The sequence below is a fragment of the Haliaeetus leucocephalus genome, unplaced genomic scaffold (genome assembly GCF_000737465.1).
Source record: "Haliaeetus leucocephalus isolate CR32 unplaced genomic scaffold, Haliaeetus_leucocephalus-4.0 Scaffold92, whole genome shotgun sequence".
NCBI lineage: Eukaryota > Metazoa > Chordata > Aves > Accipitriformes > Accipitridae > Haliaeetus > Haliaeetus leucocephalus.
In genome coordinates, this window is record NW_010972528.1 from 7,511,644 (window position 1) to 7,531,571 (window position 19,928).

Below are 19,928 nucleotides of genomic sequence, written 5' to 3' on the forward strand. Positions count from 1 at the left end.
AGAGAAGGATGCAACTATAAAACCCCATTGCCTGAAATGATGGCACTCCAAGGTGAAGGTTACTTCTCTGAGATGACAAGCTCAGTGTCTACACAAAGTACATGTACACTTTATACAAATGAAAAACTTCATTTGCCACCATAAACCTTTCTTTCAGAGGAACAGCTTTTGCAGATCAAATGTCCTATTAAATCTTTTAAATGCCAAAAAAAGAAATTCTGAGCAATATAACTAGTAATGTCTCTTTATATGGATGTTAAGATGACAATTCAGATTATTTTCCAAACTAATCCTGAGAAAAATTTATGTTTACAATTTAAACAGTAATGTTATGTAAAAAGTATTAACAAATCCACTATTACAAATGTCAGTTTTCCTATATGGTCATCTATATATACACAATAAAATGGTAAGTATATGCAAAAATAATAAAAAAATCATGCACAAATTACTTTCACCTTTAAAGGCTGGGTTTCCCTCAAAATACAATTTTTTGCTTTTTTTTCCTATTTTTTTGTGTTTTATTTGTTTGTTACCACCCCCTAGACACACTGAGTACTACCTCTACAGGTCAGCATGAGCTGATGGGAAATACATTTATTTTACATTCAAGCTTTTATATCCTAAATGACCCTGTTGTAGCATATGACTTATCAAATGAGCAGCCTTTTTCCTCTTTTTTTTCCAGTTTTTTTTTTTTTTAAATTTTTTTTTTTTTTTTTTTTTTTTTTTTTTTCAGTGATCAATCTTCATGATCCGTTCCGTGGCGAGCTGGGAAAAAAAAAAAATGCAGTTGCTAATCAATGTCTGAACAGTCTGAAGCTCCGGAAGAGATCCAAGGAGTCACTATCAAACTATCCTGTAGCATGAGATCATTGCACACAGAAGAACAGTCATAAAATAGGCAACTATCTACAAAGGTCTGAAAGGGCTGCATCCCTCTTGTGTTTCCTCTTTTTGCCATGGAAAAACTGATGGTGTGATTTGCTGCCTTGATGTTGTTTGTTTGTGACTGAGGTACCGTGGCTTGAGTTTGCTGGACCTTGGAAGCCTTTGTTAGAAGAACGAAATAACCGTGCAGATCCATGCTGTAAAAGAAAGAGAACACAGTAAATCAGTGCTAAAAAGAAAAAAGCATGGCAATTACACAACCCTATTTCTGGATAATGAGGACATTAACACATGAAAGTGTTACACTTGAAAAAATTGATATGGCAAAAGAAGCTAGGCCATTGCTTAGACAGCAGCACATTACCACGAATTTTTCACTTTGGTGATTGCAAACAAATGTTCATCTCTAGACCCAAAACCATGCAGGTCAAGAGAGAAGAGCAGAGCACTTTGACTTTTGAAAAGGATAAAACTGTTCTATCGCCCCCATTTTGCAACCATCAAAACAGTGTTTTACAGAAATATAAGTCCATAATCCAGGATGACAGATGAAGCTTGCTGTGCTGGTTTTGGCTGGGAGAGAGTTAATTTTCGTCATAGTAGCTAGTGTGGGGCTATGTTTTGTATTGGTGCTGAAAACAGTGTTGATAATACAGGGATGTTTTCGTTACTGCTGAGCAGTGCTTACACAGAGCCAAGGCCTTTTCTGCTCCTCACCCCACCCCACCAGTGAGTAGGCTGGGGGGGCACAAGGCGTTGAGAGGGGACACAGCCGGGACAGCTGACCCCAACTGACCCAAGGGATATTCCAGACTATAGGACGTCATGCTCAGCATATAAAGCTGGGGGAAGAAGAAGGAAGGGAGGGAGGGATGTTTGGAGTGATTGTCTTCCCAAGTAACCCTTAGGCGTGATGGAGCCCTGCTTTCCTGGGGATGGCTCAACACCTGCCTGCCCATGAGAAGTGGTGAATGAATTCCTTGTTTTGCTTTGCTTGCGTGTGTGGCTTTTGCTTTACCTGTTAAACTGCCTTTATCTCAGCCAACGAGTTTTCTCACTTTTACCCTTCTGGTTCTCCCCCCTCCCACTGTGAGGGAGGTGAGTGAGCGGCTGCATGGTGCTTAGCTGCCAGCTGGGGTTAAACCATGACAATTGCTCAAATCTCGTCTTCCGTGCAAAATTAAGACAACATTCTTTTAAGACCAGGACTAATTTTCTACCACATCTTTTTACAGATGTAGAGTATCTCAGATTGTGCATATTCACATTCCAGCACCAGAATTAGCTCTGCATAGTAACACAGACACACATTCATGGTATATCCAAGGCCTAGTTTGTAAACTGCCTCATTACTAGCTAGAGATAGATTGTCAGCAAGTAGTAGGCAAGTCTTCAGAATTACTTTTCAGGAATAAAATTCCAGAAGATTCCAGGCTATTTTTCGTACGTTAAAGAAGTCCTAAATTCTGAAAAAAGTATAAAAATGTAAACTGCATATATGCAAAGTATATTGTATATAGAGGCACATGGTATCTCCAGATTACTGAGTTGTCATAGAAGTATTCATCAACATGAGAAACCCCCTAAATGCATAAGCTCTGGTAGGTCTCACCATGAAGATATTTGTCTTTAGGGGGAAATGAGAGGGAATTTCATTTATCAGCAAGGAAACTTCATCTCCCTTAATGAAAGACAGTTCAACAACTATCAACAGCTAACAGAGCAGCAGCCAGTCATAATTTTAAACATACATTTTTGCTAACTTTTTCACTAAGTGTTGGCAAGTCTCATTAGTTCTCAAATTCTGCAGTAAAGACTGGACTGACATGCTTTTTGAAAAAAGGAAATAGGTGCAACACAGCTGCATACTTCTGAAAAATCTAGATTTCCCAAAATAAAGTCAATCCAATTTCATCTGTTTAAAGGCTGGGAAAGCCACTGTTGCAAACTCATCTGTGTAAGCTAAACAGGGAACCAGGTGATTTTAGATACAATCAGTGCTCAAAGCTTTTTAGTGGCGTAAAAGGGAGGTGAAAAATGCAGTGTTTCCTTTCCAGAACAAGCTACCCTTCCATGGAAGACATGTGTAATATCCAAATAATCTATACAGTTGTTGTTTTCAAACATTTCACAAACCTGAGATTTGTTCGTGTTGCTGGATGTATTGGCTGTTTGGCTATTTTGCATTTTCCCACTTGACTGGGAGGATTCCAGTGACACTTCTTGTGACCCCACTCTGTTTGTGGTAGACTGACGACAACTCAATTGTTTAGAGGTTTTGCAAGGTGTTCCATCAGAATCCTTCAGGAAAATGTAAAGTATTAGTGAGTTTTTCTTCAGAGTAAGTGAGTTTTTCTACAAGTGAGTTTTCCCTTAAAAATAAAGCTAGCAGTGGACAAAACTTAAAATGTGTTCATTTTATTAGGTATTTAAATTCTTTCAATCCAGAATTCTTACTGAATAAAACGGAGAGGTTTAAAAATGTTGAATTGATGCATGATTTTGGGATTTGCCTTTTATTTTTCAAATAGAATTCCCAAACAGATTTTTTTTTTAAGGATTTTCTTTTTTTAAAGCATATGGCTTAGGACTACCAGTCTTTTTTTTGAAATGCAGTTTTCCCAGAGAAAAGAGGGCTATATAACTTTGTATCCACTGTATTCACTTTCTACAGGTGTTGTGTCAAAAACACCCTGCAATTTACATGCGTAGAAATTGCATAAGGGGTAACACCTCATGCAAGTCAGGATTCTGGATGAAATAACTAACTAGGATTCTGAGCTTTCAAAATGTATTCTGTGGCAATACAAATCAGGAAAAAAACCCCAAAACAATGTAAAAACAAAATCAGAAAACCTCCAGTACTTACTACATCACTAGAGCTTGACAGCGTAGACGATGATGATGATAAAGGACCTGATGAAGAATTTGAAGAATGTTTACTAAGAGTTTCTGAAGTTTTATTTCTAGGTTTTCCCAGTGCTTCATTCTCTTCAGCAAGATTATTGTTGCATTTGTCTAGCTGCTGAGTATCTACTATCAAGGTTACTCCATTACCTATTAAAAACAAAACAGAAGCATCACCACACATTAACTGCTAAAATATGTTGCGCTTTTTTTTTTTTTTTTTTTTTAAATATACCCACTCAGGTATTATATATCTATTATATCCAGCAGGACACGTACAGACATCTGCACATGTACATACTTTTAATACATGCAGACACATGTGCGCATGTGTTTGTGTGTATGTACTGCATGCAGCAAGCCAACATCTCACACAGGGTGTGCTGGTTTCCTGACAGGATCCCTTAATGCACACTATGAAAACCACCAAGCATTACCCACAGTTCAAGATGGAAATTAGAGAAGTAAGACACGGAAGAAGGCAGTAAGAAAATTCAGATGTGCTGCTTAATAAGGTTGTTTCATGACACACTTCAACAGCACTCAAATACATAGGTTTAAATTCTGTTCCTATATATATACCCAATACTCAGCAACTCCCATTTTATTTCCGCTGGAACTGCTAGGGTCATAAGTACTCCAAATAAGTCTGGTTGCTTTGTATGATACCCTACACTGAAAATACAAGATACAGAACTCTCATATCTCACTAACTTCTGCCTTAAAAAAAAAAGAAGAATCAGAACCTAAATCTAAGCTAAATCTACAACTGTAACTGTCACCATTATCTTCCTGATACAGGGTTATTTTTTTCCATTACTGTTTTATCTCACATAAGACTCCTAGGAGTTACCTCTGATTTATGACCTACACTTGTTGCCCCACTAGCTGTGTTTGTATATAGAGTTTAATACATACACCACAATAGGTAGCTAAGTATTAGTCTGGAGCTTGCGGGACTGAACCATGGTTGTCTGCCATTACCAGGGGGTACAGTAGTGCCATGAGGGTCTACAGACTGATAAAACAAAAATGGCCCAGAAGCACATTCAATTTGCAAGGACAGTGAAGGAAATCACTAACAAAAGCTTTAAAAACAAAGAAACTAAATCCCAACCTAGCCTGAAGACTGGGTAGTTGTGTCATCTTCTCTTATTAATCCCTAACAAGAGAAGACTTCTAGTAGGCAGCATTCTAAAATTAATTGACAGTATTAAAATTAATTTTAATTTGAAAACTCCCAGACAGCAGATGCACCTACACCAAAAGAGGGTGGCAAGTGGCTGGGGAAGTCAGAAGATGGGCAATGAAAATAAAGATGATTTTAAAAGACATTTTCAGCAAGTTCTATGGCTAGGTTTTGTGAGTTTCCATTTGCTAGTAACAAGAATTATGACTGATATTTCAGGATTTTTCTGTTTAAAAGACCTACTCCACTTATATGGTCAATCTTGGTTTAGATATTGCTTCTATACACATACAATATGTTAACCTTTAAAATGAAAAATAAAAGAACAGAGGGTAAGGATTTAAACTAGCATTCCCAGTAATTCTTTTTAAAACCTTGTCCACATTAAAAGGACAAAGGAAGTGTGACAGTAATAACATGGGTAACTTAAATTGGAAGTTTTTCAAAAGTCTCCTCTTGCAAGCCAGCACTCTTTACAAAACCCTATGCTGACCAAATCTATCCCATGGCCTTTTTTACTCTTGTACAAATCCAAATTTTCTGGATGAGGACACAAGACAAAGTCTATCACTACTGAGCAAAAAAGTAAATTTGTACTAAGAAGCATATATTGCCTTATGTGAGGCAAAAGCAACAACAAAATCTGTGTGATCAAAATATGCAGGAAGTTTCCTCACCATCAGCCATGCTTAGTCAAAACTTACCATTACATGAAGACTCTGTCCTACTTTGCATTCCCCACTGCTTTGATATCCAGTCTCTGTAAGTGGCCACTTCTTGCGTTACTCTAATTATTCTACCTAATATACTGTAAACCAGGGAAAAAACCAAAACCGTCACAATTAATTTTTAGACCTACAAAAATATAAGCAATTAATGTCTGAGATTTAGACTCATAAAATTTACCTTTCTGTTTCGTTGTTAGGATAATATTTAGCTATTGGGGAAACTGCATGGCTCAAAACAACATAGGCATAATCAAAAGCCTGTTTCACTTGCATGGCACCATAGGAACTCCTCCCAACATCATTACCTTAAAATAAGAATATAAGTAAATAAATAAGATTGAAACCGTGGTAATCTCCTTTCAGACAGGAGAGAGTAATTTTTTTTAAAAATTGCCCTTATGTCCCAACTCAGTGCAGTTAACTCTTGTAGAATAGGATTAGTGAAGCATAAATATTTAAAAGAGCTTAAAAGACCTATAGATATTTACATGCACGGAAGTCCAAAATGGCAGCTCCCTGGGTAAAAGTGCAACACATGAATAAAAAAAAAAAATCCTATATTGCATTTATTACACATGTAACAGTACTGTCCTGGATTACATTCTTCTAGATCAGAAATATGTTAACTCTTTTCTATCAACAGCACTTGACTCACCATTTCAGAAGCCACCCATTCAAGATAACAACCAACCTTAATGTAAAGGTAACAGCACAGAATGAAACCACCACGTATTTATGTGACTTTACAGAATCAAACAGGAGAGAATGCATAAGAGTATACGTACATTATAAAGCGCAACTGTGATACAGGCAAGCGCAAGCGTGAAAGGGACCACGCGTACATACAGGTATGTCTAGCCCACACTCAGGCTCGTGCTGCTGTAGCTTTATTGCTGTTACCACAGAGCACATGACGGTTGTTCGGCAAGCCTTCTCATACCCTACCTCCTGACTGCAGTACAGGCATGCCCTTGGGTGGCACAGTAACTATAGCTAGGAACGTGTCTTAAAGAAAATCATTGTGTTCTGAGTGCATCTTGGGTTGATAGACAGGACTGAGGTGTTTCTATTTGGTTTTTGGTGGTCATTCTATGCTAGTCTTTGATTTAACTCCTCTGGATTAAGCATCCCCCTAACTTTTTTTCTTAGTCAATATGTTAAATCTCGCTTTATGAGGATACCTGGCTGTAACGGATCTTCGATATACAGCATTGATGGTCTGTAGCCATCCAGCATGCTTTTTTGCACTTCATCCTTGGCAACATAAGAGCCACCATCCTTTATTCGGATTCCAGTCTTCAGATAATTGAAGTGACGTCCATATAATTCAAAAAACTCTATTAAAAGAACACCGTAGTTGGCATTGGGCATACAGGCATCTTCCCTGGGATGCAGCTATTAAGAAGAGAGAAAAAAAATAATTTTCTTAAGATTTCAAGTTTCAAGTGCCTTTAAGTGCCTTTTCTTTTTCACAGCAGACATGTCTAAATACAATAATAATAAAAGCCCGTAATATATAAAGCAAACATGTTTAAATATAGTTATTTTCCCTTGATAAAGCAGTTCTGCATCTTTAGAACAAGATGCTATCAAAACTTTTATAAACTAATTACCTCTTAAAAATAAGGCTGTCAAGTATTAATGTTTTTGTATTTGAACTTCTAGTTCACTAAGTGAACTTCCAGCACTAACGGCAGGGTTCTTGTAAAAAAGCAAAAACTTTTGCACTTCATAAACCTGGGTTTGCAATACAAATACAGGCTTCTAGTGTGCACAGCTATATAAATGATCCCCTCTACTGTTAAGTGTGCAGCCTGAGAGACTATGAACAAAACCAGTTCATAATTGTAGCAGATATAAAACCTGACTTCTTTTTTTACAGGAGCAAGTGGAAGTGCTATTAGCCAATATAAGAAAAAATTGGGGTTGGCAGAGAGTTTGGTTTCTTTCAAAAAGACATGCCTGTTGCCTTCATTTCTTTTGTGCTCAGCAAGCAACTGCAATAGCGCTCAGCAAACACCAAGCTCCAGTTCAAGGCTCACTGGAAAGTGAGTAACTACTAAAAGTAACTACAATCTGGAACAGTACAAACATACACATACACAGACACAGTTATACAGTACCATTTAGTACAAGAAAAAGAATGAGGTTGATAAAGCCAGAACTCGGCTACTTCATATTTCTACAGTATTTTTCTCCCCCAGGCACAACAATATAGATTTAGCTCATGCATTTTGTTCTCTTAGATTTGAGAGAAAGTTGTAAAACATGTTTGTTTGATATCAGCTTAAAAACTTCGACAAACAAGCAAAATTCCATTACGTTCATTTAAGCACATACAGGGTGTATGACCTAGAAAACAAGTGTTATAAAGGACAGCTGTGTCTAACACTAACCTACGCAGCTTGTTCCAAATAAGTTACACAATAGTCAAGTTATTTTACCATGATTCACACGTGTGCCTGGTATTGATACACCAACAGACATTCCAAACATCTCTAATACGAAAAGTACCGGTATGGGAGAAAAAAAAGAAGACAGGTGGGACGTCTATTTTTAAATGAAAAGGGGACACAAAACCACAAACAGGACAGCTTAAATGATTAAATTTGAGGATTGATTAAATTCCTTCTTAATGTAATGTCCTTTTGCACCAATGGCATCAATAGATTTCATTGAGCTTACCTGAAGGAAACTGACAGCCATTAAAAAAAGACTATAAGAACCGATTCCACCTGTAAATACTTCATTAAGGTCCCTCTGCAACAGGAACTGTTTCAATACTAAAACTAGATATGGTAATACAGGGTATTTCTGAAAGAGAAAAACAAAGGTGTTAGGATACCGTGATGCATATATACAACTGATGCTATACAACTAATTGAAGCTGTTATATTGAGTCTCAAAGCTAAGTATAACTCTAACTTATTATTTTTAGTAACAGGGGAGAAGCCAAGTGCTCTGCCTGTGATCAATACAGTTATGTTTTACCTCTTCAACTCTGGTGGCAGATATTAACAACAGAAAAAACTTATTACCTCATAAAATCAGAATTATTTTGTTTATATATATAAATACACTTGCTTTTCTCACACAAGTGAAGAGGAAAGCAAAGGAAGAACTATGGAGATATCCACATCTGTAATAAAACCTTCTTGCTACAACCAAGGTGATATCCCGAAGTTGACTGAGACTTCTGTCCTGCAAGTACTTCAGACACCCAGAGTTCGAAACCGTTCTTCAAAATTACTACACCCAGATAACATTTTCAAAGGAGCCAAATACTTACCTTTGGGTAACTGGTCCTTCAATACGTTTGTCTGCATGGTTTCCCTTAGAGGTGTGCATACGCTGCACGTGTGGAGAACGTGGACCTTTTGGACAGCAGTGGAGGCTGGGGCTATGCCTGCACTCTGTACAACCCCTCACAGGGGAGGGGGCAAAAGAGGCTCAATAATATCACTCCTTTAATCAACACAGAGCTAAAAAGTTCCTTAGTGTCAGAGAAGAGATGTGGATCACGGTATCTGTGATTGCAAAAGATTAAAGGAAAAGAAGAATTTCTCCAAGAACTTCTCTGCATGAGTCTTACAGTGAGTGTTGGGAGCCCTATTTAACCGAAGATCCCAAGATCCCTTTTTTGAACTGTTAAGAACTTACAGTCACAAGCTGAAGCGTTGAATATCAGTATATACCAAAATTCAAAGACAGGATTTTTCTCAGGAAACTGCAAACCCTTAATTAAGGCTTCAGCTGCCCCAGACTTCCTAAATAAACCGGATGAAGAGAAATAGGCACTTCCAAGGGTAATACTGAACACGACACCACAGTTAGGTATTCAAAGTTACATGGGACAAAGTAAGACCCAAGAGTATGCCCTGCAAGTGTTTTATAGAGAGATCCTCAAGAACACCGGTGAAGGCACTTGGTGACGACACATCAAGTTTTCTCCAAGTTAAACAAACGACCCTCCACAGTAGCGCAGCCATCGCCTGCTGCGTGTCAGGGCCGAGTGCCACCTCTCCCCTGCCACACCAGGCTCAGCTGCCCAGGCTCAAGGGCAGCTCTGGTGCGGCACAGCCGCACAGCCTTGGCTTGGGCTGCTGGGAGAAAAGCCATGTGGGAAAGCACCATGTGAGAAGCCTTGTTCGGAGTCCCTGCACTTTGCTCGAGAGCCGCTTTTCATCTCAGCTGTTGCCCTTGGTGTCTGCCTGAGCCATGCTGCTGCGCACTGATGCTGATCCTGACCCTAACCAGTGACTTGGTGTCCTCAGCCTCGACCTCCTCACTGCAGGGGGGACTCGTCTGCCAGCCGCTGCAAGCTGACCCTGACTACTGTCACCAGACCTGCTCTGCTCTTCGGGTTGGGGTACCATGGGGCTGCACCCCAGTGGGCAAGGCCCCTGCCCCGTGCCCGCCCAGCTGCCACACGCAGCTCCCACTCGCTCCTCGAGGCCACAGCCTGCATTCGCCCTGACTCAAGACCAAAGCCGCCCCTCCAAAGGGTTACAAATAACCCGGGCAACAGGAACACACTAACACTTTTTTCTTTTTTTAAGCACACAAAAATGCCTTCAGGCTCTCAAGAGATGACTACCTCCCATCTTGAAATGAAGAAGCACATAGGCAATTTTGAGCCAGTATGCAGGGCTTTATGGACTTACCTAAAAATAAATTTATATGCAGAGTGTAACAGAAATAAACACCCTGTGTCGTGGCAGAAAACCAAATACAGACTGCCTGTCTACACGAGGCAATGCAACAATGCACAGGATGTAAAAACTGAAGTTAGCTACCAAATTCCAGGTAGCCATCTTACAACACAGAATCTGGGCATCTTTCCCAACAAGGAGCTACACAGCACAAAACTATTGGTCTAGATTTAGTAGCAAACGGCTGGCCAACACAACTGATTTCTGTTCATCAGCCAGAGGCCGAGAGAAGAAAGGTCTCTGGACCCACCCCACCCTCTTACTCCAAACACAGGTGCAAGAGGCCTCACCAGCACAAGGTTTAAGCAGAAGGTTTATATAAAGCACACATAAGGTGAGACTACACAGACAAGAACTCAGACTATTCTACTGAAACTAAGGACAGAGATTTTTCTCCTGTGTCCTTCTACAGGTGAAGGAAATAAGACACTGTAGAAGCAAACTGAGCTACTTTCATACTTGCTACTAAACATACATGAAAGAACTGAAGACTAACAAGTTGAGGGCCATACATTCAACTCATCAGCAACTGAAAATCCCCCTAAATTTAGAAGACTTTTTGCAACTCAGTGAAATTGTTAAAGCAGATGTACATGATTTCTAACCCTTATGATTGAAAGTAAAGTGCTTGTTTTATTAGATTTACAGAGTTTTCTGAAGGAGTTTTACTTCTCTAGTTATTGAAATACTTTGATTCTCCTGCTGTACATTAGTTTGGTTAAAAACCCAAAGCACTCAGTAGTATAGTAATACCTAAGCACATAAGTGAGACTGAACTGCACTTCATCTCCCTACACAGAACACGAAAATCCAAGAAAAATTTTCTACTGCTTTTATGAGACATTTACTGCAAATGTCCAATCCACTGAATAGGGGAAGGAAAGGAAAGGACAAGAGTGTGATGATACTTCAAAACTTTAAATACAAAAGCACATTAATCCTAACAAAATGATCCCATATATTAAACAAGAATAACTGTAATGTATCTGTGATACAAGTACTAGTGAATCCCTGAACAATAACTTACTAAATTTAACTTATTCTACTTAAATTAGCATTTGTACGCTGAACCAATATTCAGTCTAGAATGAGGTTATTCCTACTTTCTCAGGAATGTGTGGTTATTACTAATTTTAAGTTCAAGGAACTACAGTTAGAAAAGCAGAACATTTAAGACAGGTATTAGTGCATATTCCTTAGTCATTGTACCACTATAACTTCTCCATGTTTTATTTGTGCATTTTACAATCTTCATGCCTTTTAGGGCAACATATCTAAAACCTAGGAACATCATACAGTAGTATCAGACAACAAAAAATAACAGAGCGAAAGCGTATCTCTAGTAATGATGCAGTCAAAGTAAAACAGAAAATCAAATTAAGTCATCAAATATTCAGCTCTGTAGTTCTATTGTAGTGTTGCCTAACCTTGATAAAATCTTTGATGAGCTGGGCTGCTTTAACCCCGTTCTGTACATTAAAGCTTATATCAACTTTCACTTCAGTGAAGGAATCTGTCAGTTTAATAATAGGTACCTGCAAAAGAAAGACAGATTAAGTCAATACAGACATCCAAGACACATTTGGTTCCATTCATACTTATATGCACCAGTAAAACTGAAACATTTTATGAATTTGTAGAGAGGACGTAGAGAGAGAAAACAGGACTCCTGTCTATTTATGAACTCACTCTCCTTGCCAATCTGTTTACATAAACTTTGCTTTTGTAACTCATAAATGCTATTTTCAATTTACTATCCTGTTTAACCAAACTTAACACTTCATGTTCAAAGTGATTAATTTTAAATTGTTTTTAGTCAGTTCCTGGTGCAGAAGCATAGTTCTAGTGGGAAAAACAAACACCAGAGGGAGACAAACACTTAAGAAATAAAGATGAACGGTAATAGATACGCTTAAGAAAAGACACGCTCCTGTGTCACTGTGGGTCGTTGATTCCTCATCAAAATTATCTTCAAACAAGAAGCACAAGATATTGAGAGCACTCCGACATATCTCCACCTGAGTGGTTTCAAAATTATCTCTCTCTACTAATAATAGCCATCAACTGGACACCTGTTTAAACCCCAACCCTCTTAGATACACTTACAATTAGCAAAAGGTAGGAAGTTATAATGGAATTAATCCTATCCTGCACAAGACATACCATTACATATTTACACAAGGCTGTACTCACTACTTCTATGTGAAAATGTATTATGTCTGCTTACTTGCAGTAAGAAAAAAATAATTTATTTATGTACAAACTCAGTACAGAAATACACAGGTCTAATCACATTAATTCACAACAATGACTAGTATAATCTCACTTAAAAGCAAGTATATGTTGTGCAGTATGGAAAATCAGATGATTTTCCCCAACAGAAAAAATGCTTCTGTTGGAGTACTATCAATTATTTTGTTGTTAATAAAAACCATACTAAGAGGTTCTACTGATTCTATTTCAAATTTATATAAAAATAGTTTCTGCTTATGAAAATTCATCCTTTTAACCAAGATCTTTCTTTGATTAGAAATTTAGCTTAGAACATGGAAATACCCTCTTCTCCCAAACTTACAGTTGCTTTATCTAAAACTTTTACTGAGTTTTCATCTGCTACATTGTGCTTTCTAAGAGCTTCTTCCAGGGTCCAAAGAGGTAATGTCTCCCATTTTCCAAACACAACTAAATCAATATCACTGAAATGGAAAGAAAATATAGATTTATTCAAATTAAAAGATGAATACACTTAAAAGATAAACAACTGACATCCACACATAACTAGAATAAAGCTGACAGAATGTAGCTTAACCAAATAGTTTATTTTTAATTTTCTGAGGAAAGGGGTGGAGATGAACTCTTACACTTGGGGAAATACAGAACATTTCAGGTTGCCAAGGGGAGGGGACAGATACACACACAAATCAATTGGGCTGCAAAGCCCGATATTAGTCTCCTCAGGCCACATTGTCAGCAGAGTGGGATCAGCTTCTCCAGAGTGATTCAGAGCAAGAAATTAACTTGTTGTGAATCATCACCTTTGGGCTGTATTAATCAGTAATGCCAATTTAACAGCCTGTTTCTGAAAGGGAAAGTCCTGTTCCCCATCCTCTACTCCCAGATGCATGGCCCTGTCTCCTCCTTTGCTCTAGGTCTGGTGTTTGTCTAATCCGCAACAAATCAATTCAACATATTAATGGGCCTGGCAGAAAAACAACTTCTCTCCCACCTTAAAAAAACCACAAAACATCCTAGGGTAATTTCCTGCCTCTTTGTATATAAGAAAACCAACATAAGCTGGTTTTCTGGGTGATCAGAGCACCAGTGGGCACATGGTAAGCAGCTGGCCTGTAGTGCCAAGAACAGGGAGCAGGGAAGGAGAGAGGAAAATGTGGCTACTTTGACTTCAAGAAGCAACAAGCTGTTAAGTAAGATCACACCATCTAACCAACCGCTCTCATTAACTCAGCTCCTTGAAGGGGTGTCTCCATCCGCTACACTTCCTCCCTATGCACATACACATACACTTGACTACTCAGGGAGCTGACACCCTGATTCAATGCCTGAAGTCAAATTCAAAAGGTGGCTGGTGTCCAAACTGAAGCCAGTGAAGGCTACTGTGAGATCCTGAGCTATTCCCCCTTTGCTCCCCAACTTCTTCTTTGACTTCATCTGCTTGGTTGGGAACACAAAGGAGGTGAGCATATAACCCTACAGTTATACTAGCACGCCACTTTGGTGATATGGAAAACTGCATAACAGAAAACACCAAAAAATGTAGGAATATTCCCCTCCCTCCCCCAATAGATTCTACAGGTCTGCTGATTCACAAACAACACTGCTTTAACAATCTCAAAGAAACTACATCTGCATTAGATGAAATATCTCCTGCCGACAGTGTCGGCAGCAGGCAAGTTCAGCAGCAGTTCAGCTGCATACCATTCAGCTGACAAGGACAGGCAGCACTCAGCCAGTTTCACAAAACTATGTTCAAAACCTGCTTGGAGAGCAGGAAATGCTGCTGGACACTTCTCTTCTAAACTAAGTAAGTGTTAAACCCACTACCGATGCTGACAGTTAACAACGGGAGACATCTTTCTGATGCACATCAAGAAAGAAAAAGCAGCTCTGTTGTCACCTTGAGTATAGATATTGCCTGCAAAGTAACAGAGATCTAGCAGCTAAACAACCGTGTGCCCAAACCTTCAATATCAGCTTAAGTAAAACGATATTAGGCAAATTCTAACACAGAGTAACAGAATTAAAGACACACTGTAGGTCTTTCTGAATCCCAGAACCTGAAATCTGAATTAACTATACAGTTACTGACAGGTAGGGAAAACCTAGGGCAAAGGGAAGCTTTCCTAGAAGGTAACAGTGAATTAATTACCAACACGCAAAGGCTCATTATTCTGAAAGTTTGGCAAGTACTGCCACAGGAAGGTTTTTTGTGGGTTTATGTACTGTGTTTAGGGTATCTGCCTTTGTTCTCCCCCCAAAACTCAGCTGAAACAAATATGGAGGAAAGGCAGCATATGAAATCAAATAGACAACAGCAAAGTGTTTTTCTTGCATCAGTTTCAAAACAATCAAGCAAATGTAGTAAAGAACTATTGCTATCAGTCATGTGGATAGGGATATCTCTCTTCATTACCAGCATTCAATCAAGTCTAATCAAGCCTATTTAAAATCAATGAAAAAAAGGCCAAGAACGAGGCCAAATGTGAAAACAATGTGTATTTGTACACCTTACTTCTGACTCTCCAAACAGAAGCTGAGTAATTCAGCTTTCCTGCAACTCCTTAGACTAAAGCAGATACTAAAGCATCTGTCAGATACTTCCTTTTTCAAAAAGAGATGAAATGATGACTCGGGTATCCATCAGCTGCAGTCAGTACTAGATACTAATTCCTCATGTTCCCAAAGTACGGAACTCAATTCAAGTGTTAACCTCAGACTTAGGCTATTTAAATGTGTTTATCCCTGCAGCCATTTAAGCTTTTCATTCTATTTCTATTTAATTGTCAAAAATACTTAAAATTTCTACATAGAAGATACCAGTGTCACTGAGTAATGACTTTACAAAAACTAGTAATGAATTTGGAAAAGGTAGGTATTGACTATTGTTACAGATTTCACAAAAGAAGACTGAAAGAAAAAAAGCAATCTGTATGTAATCTTTTCTCTTCAGTGCTAACATTATCATTAATATAGTAATGTTAAATGCTTCAATTTAATTGTCTGTGGAGGTAAAACTTAGCTTTTAAGGCCAACTTCTTTTTTTGGTTCAGTCAGTTAACGAAGCCAAATCACAAAATAAGCCTTTTTTGACAACATGGTAATTCATATCTTTTACCGATACATGCAAAATCTATATAGACACATGTATTATAGTTAATAGTCTTAATTATTATATTTCTGTACGCTTTGCAGAGTACTAATAGCTTAACACTTTCTTAATATAACAAGTATACGCACAAGTAACACAGATACTGGGAGACCGGATAAATCACTACAGGGGTACAGGTTTAACAGGCTATGTTTTCTCTTGTACGGAATTTACACTGAAAAATTACTAACCTTGTAGGTAAATATAAACCAGTTTTAAAACTTCCAAATATCTGCACCTGAAACACAAGAACAGGATATATGAAAACAAGTTTTCAGGCTTCAGAAACAAGTTCTATTAAGTTGCTTGTAAAGGCTGGTTATTGCTACCCTCCATTGGTAGATTTTGGTATTGCTAACAGGCACATTCTGAACAGAAGTACTCTTTTCTGTTAAAACATTTACATCTTTAATGTAGTATAAACGGCTAATCTTCATTGTTACTACCCATGAAACATTAATAACTTCGACTTTTCTATTACACAACCTTCTTTGTAATGTAAAAATTTTCACCATGACCAAATTTGGCAAAAACCCATAAACTGAAAGATTTTAAAACACTGAAGAATGATAGAACATTAAAAACCTCAGTATCAGTTCAACTTATTTTTTGCTTTTGTATCTCAAAGTATACCCTTCAGTTTGTAAACACATTTTCTAAGTTTAATATATTCCCGTTGCTTCGCATACTTTAAAAAGAAAAATTAAATCACAATCCATTTTTTTTCCTGAATTACAAAGCAAGTAGCACAACTCTGTCTATTTCTGCTTAAACAACAAACAAAAAGTTTCAGAAAGTTTCACATCCCACAGATTTAGTTTATTATGCTGGAATTTTACTAGCACTGGAGGTTTAAATAACCGGGTTTCCATTGTAAGCTGTCCGAAACCACGTTCTCATTAACTTAGCCACACCTCGCAGGAAGGTTGGATTCATGCACTAAGTGGGGGACTGGTGAGACTTCAAAGTAAAAATGTCTACACATTTGGACTAATTTTCAACCAGACAGTCTTCTGATGTGTTTCCTGGAGCCACCTTACAGACTTGTGTATTCTGTTTTAATGAGTCTCATACATTAGCTCGATTGCCACCTATTTGTATGTCAAGTGACCCACTTTTTATGTTTTTCCCCTTCAGGATAAGAAAAAGGGGAGATGGGAAAAGATGATGTTTTGCAAATATGTGTCTTGATACTTTAGTAGACTAAGAAGCAGTACAAGTGCTTCCTCTTGATTACTTTATATCACTTCACCCTTTTTACCCCTTCACCCCCACCTCCAACAAAAAGCACGTGCTGGCAGTAAATTTAATGTTGAAAGTTCATAGCTTCTCAAACTAGAAAAGGCTGGAAGAGATGCCACAGAACTGGCATCAATATTGTACTAGATCTTGACAAAAGCATAAAGGCATCACAAAGCTAAGAATGTAATAATAATTATTATTACTATTTTTAATCCAGGATAATAATAAAAGCATCCTTTGTGAAACTGTTTGGGTTCAGTCAAACCAGGATTTATTAGGCCACCAAAAACGTCTGAAAAGTGTTTTTGCACAATAAAACAACCACTGATGGGTTCAGAAAAAACTAAATGTGCTCTCACATTATCAAACAAAACAGTGTGTTCAGCTGAACAGCAGAGAGAGCCTTTATTGAATAAACCACCCTGAAAGTATTCATAAACTTACTGATACAACATATATGACCTTTACCAAAAGGAATGAGACAACATCAGTTGTACAATAATTTGGAATATGAGAAACACTGAATTATTCTACAAGAAACCCACACCCACAATTCAATCCCTCTGTCATCAAATCTGGAAAGATGGAAGAGTGGGGAAATAGGAAGAGAAATTTTAAAGGATTGATTATCGAATTGGAATTCAAACTGTTGAAGCTCTGTAGCCATGTACATATTTAAAGCATCCCAAATACAGGACACTGTTATGACTTGAGAGACGTTAAGCATTAGTTTTTGTGGTGTGCCAACACTGCCGACTATGTTTTTATTCTACGTGGACAGAGACATGTATTTGCATTCATAAGGTAACTTAAGACTTCACAGTACTGCAATGGACTACTCCTACTCCTACTCCTGTATGTTACTGTTACTATTTATCCTACATTTCTGCACACTTGTTTGTATTAAATTCCGAAGTTCCTGACAGAGCTTTAATTACATTATGTGTCCAAATATGTCCTCACTATGCACAACAGAACTTGGAAACCCAAAAAAGCTTGGAAAGTCCTTGCTACCAAAATCCCTCCATCAAAACAAAAAAAAAATCTATCTGTAGCCAATTTAAATTTCTCTTTCTTCTACCTCATTAAGTAGAATTTTCTGAAGTTTGTCAAACTAAATAGAGTTCATCTTTCTACTTCCATTCCCAATCATAGTATTTTCATAACTGAAGTGCATGAAGTATGCAACATTATCTCTTTTCAGATCTACGAGGCCACATAATACTCAGACACAAAGCTGAGGACATTATAACAAATGTATCCTAAATTCCACTGTATAAACACTTATTTGTTCAATAGTCAAATTTTCATATGCGACTGGTAAAAAACTTTGCCTTGAAGTGCTTTTGTTTAATGTTTTGGGTTGTTCAGTTTCAGTGTAATTAAAGCCTTTCTTAGGGTCAGAGCCTTGCTGATGCCAAGAACAGTTCTCACGTACTAGGAATGTTTCCTTCTAAGCACATTCTCTTGAGTAAGAGAGCAAATGACACAATTGCTAACTTCTATAAATAAAGTAACAGTTTAGGATACCTAGTTTTACCCCCCCCTCCATCTGCTTTTTCAGCCTTTTCCTAAGTGGAACAGGAAAAAAAGATGTATGTGCACAGACACATTCCACACGCTCTCTATACATTTAGATTCATGAAACCTGATTTTCCTTTTCTTGGTACCTGATTTTTATAGAACACGTCTTACCTACATGTTTAGTGAGAAACTACAAACTAGATGTGTACGTTTAACTTACAAGTTTATTTTAGCTGGATTCACCGCGTCTTTGACTCAAAATGAACAGCTTAAACATTAACTTAACGCTTTACACTACAGCTAAAGCTGAGGACATTGGACCAGGTAAAACTCCACCTTCTCAGAACATGTACTCAAAACTTAAATCTTCCAAGTAGCTAAACCAACACAGATTTCCAAACGGTTAGTGATTAACTCCAACAACTGAAAAATTACAACAAAAGACTGTCAAAGTTGAACACAGTTGAGTTCAGCAGTTCAGTTCCCAGGCAGATCTGTAAAGTAAGTATTAGGAAAATAACATTACAGTAATTTCCAGATTATAACCTGGCATGCTGTTGTCACCATTCAGTTCCCTTCTAGCCTCCAGAAAACGGAAGGGCATACAAGAGGAGAATTCTTTCTCAAGGTAACAACAGCAGACAAAATGCAGAGTTAGGCTTTGAAGAGCAGTTAATGACTTGAGAAAAAGGAACTGGCATGCTCTTGCTCTCTAACATTTTGAAGAACAGCAAAGACAGATGGTCATGGCAGTTCTAACTGGCACTAATTGAAAAGTGAACTTCAGTTTTCAACTACACGGTGTGTGCTTCCTCTCAGTCACATTACAGCTAAGCCCAGTGGCCAGCTTGTCGCTTGTGGTAGAGCTTGTAATTTGCTTCCCCTTCTTAAACATATTATGGCTACAAAAAACAGTTTCAGTACCTTGGCCCCAAAGTCATATATATATATATAAAAAATTATTTTTAATACAAAATACCTAGCTTTTACAGATCAAGTCTGTCCTACGCACAGAGTATCTCTGGAAGCACTAAGTTCTTGTGCCCCATTCAAAATGTTAGCAGTAACAAAGGAAGATCCCCTGGTAATAAATCCATTCACCCCATTACACTAGTTAAATCTGCAGCACACAAACTTGTCTAGGAAATAGCGACATCTTCTCCAGGCTGAAGCAAGTAGTTATTTTGGTGAAATTCCCTTCTACAAGACTTTGGCAGGGTGTATCACAGTAAGCACTGTTTCCTACAATATTGCCTGTCAGACTGGCAGCCCACTACTCCTGCTCTTGATTAGGGTCTACAACACTGTTTCACTGGCTTAGAGGAGAGCTATACAACAGCTGTGAGATA

The 19,928-nt window shown here is 38.0% G+C and overlaps 1 protein-coding gene across 1 annotated transcript in view; it reads right to left on the bottom strand.

The window, feature by feature from the left end:
- Window positions 1–705: 705 nt before the first annotated feature.
- The window catches only part of PAPD5 (PAP associated domain containing 5), a 43,893-nt gene continuing 24,670 nt past the window's right edge, over window positions 706–19,928 (bottom strand). The window contains exons 4-13 of the mRNA XM_010585226.1: window positions 16,005–16,051; window positions 13,003–13,123; window positions 11,855–11,962; window positions 8,401–8,529; window positions 6,897–7,110; window positions 5,894–6,020; window positions 5,692–5,795; window positions 3,761–3,948; window positions 3,028–3,192; window positions 706–1,088 (exon numbers count right to left, since the gene is read on the bottom strand). Of these exons, the coding sequence (XP_010583528.1) occupies window positions 909–1,088; window positions 3,028–3,192; window positions 3,761–3,948; window positions 5,692–5,795; window positions 5,894–6,020; window positions 6,897–7,110; window positions 8,401–8,529; window positions 11,855–11,962; window positions 13,003–13,123; window positions 16,005–16,051 (1,383 nt within the window). The 3' untranslated portion in view covers window positions 706–908. The remainder of the gene's footprint in view (window positions 1,089–3,027; window positions 3,193–3,760; window positions 3,949–5,691; window positions 5,796–5,893; window positions 6,021–6,896; window positions 7,111–8,400; window positions 8,530–11,854; window positions 11,963–13,002; window positions 13,124–16,004; window positions 16,052–19,928) is intronic.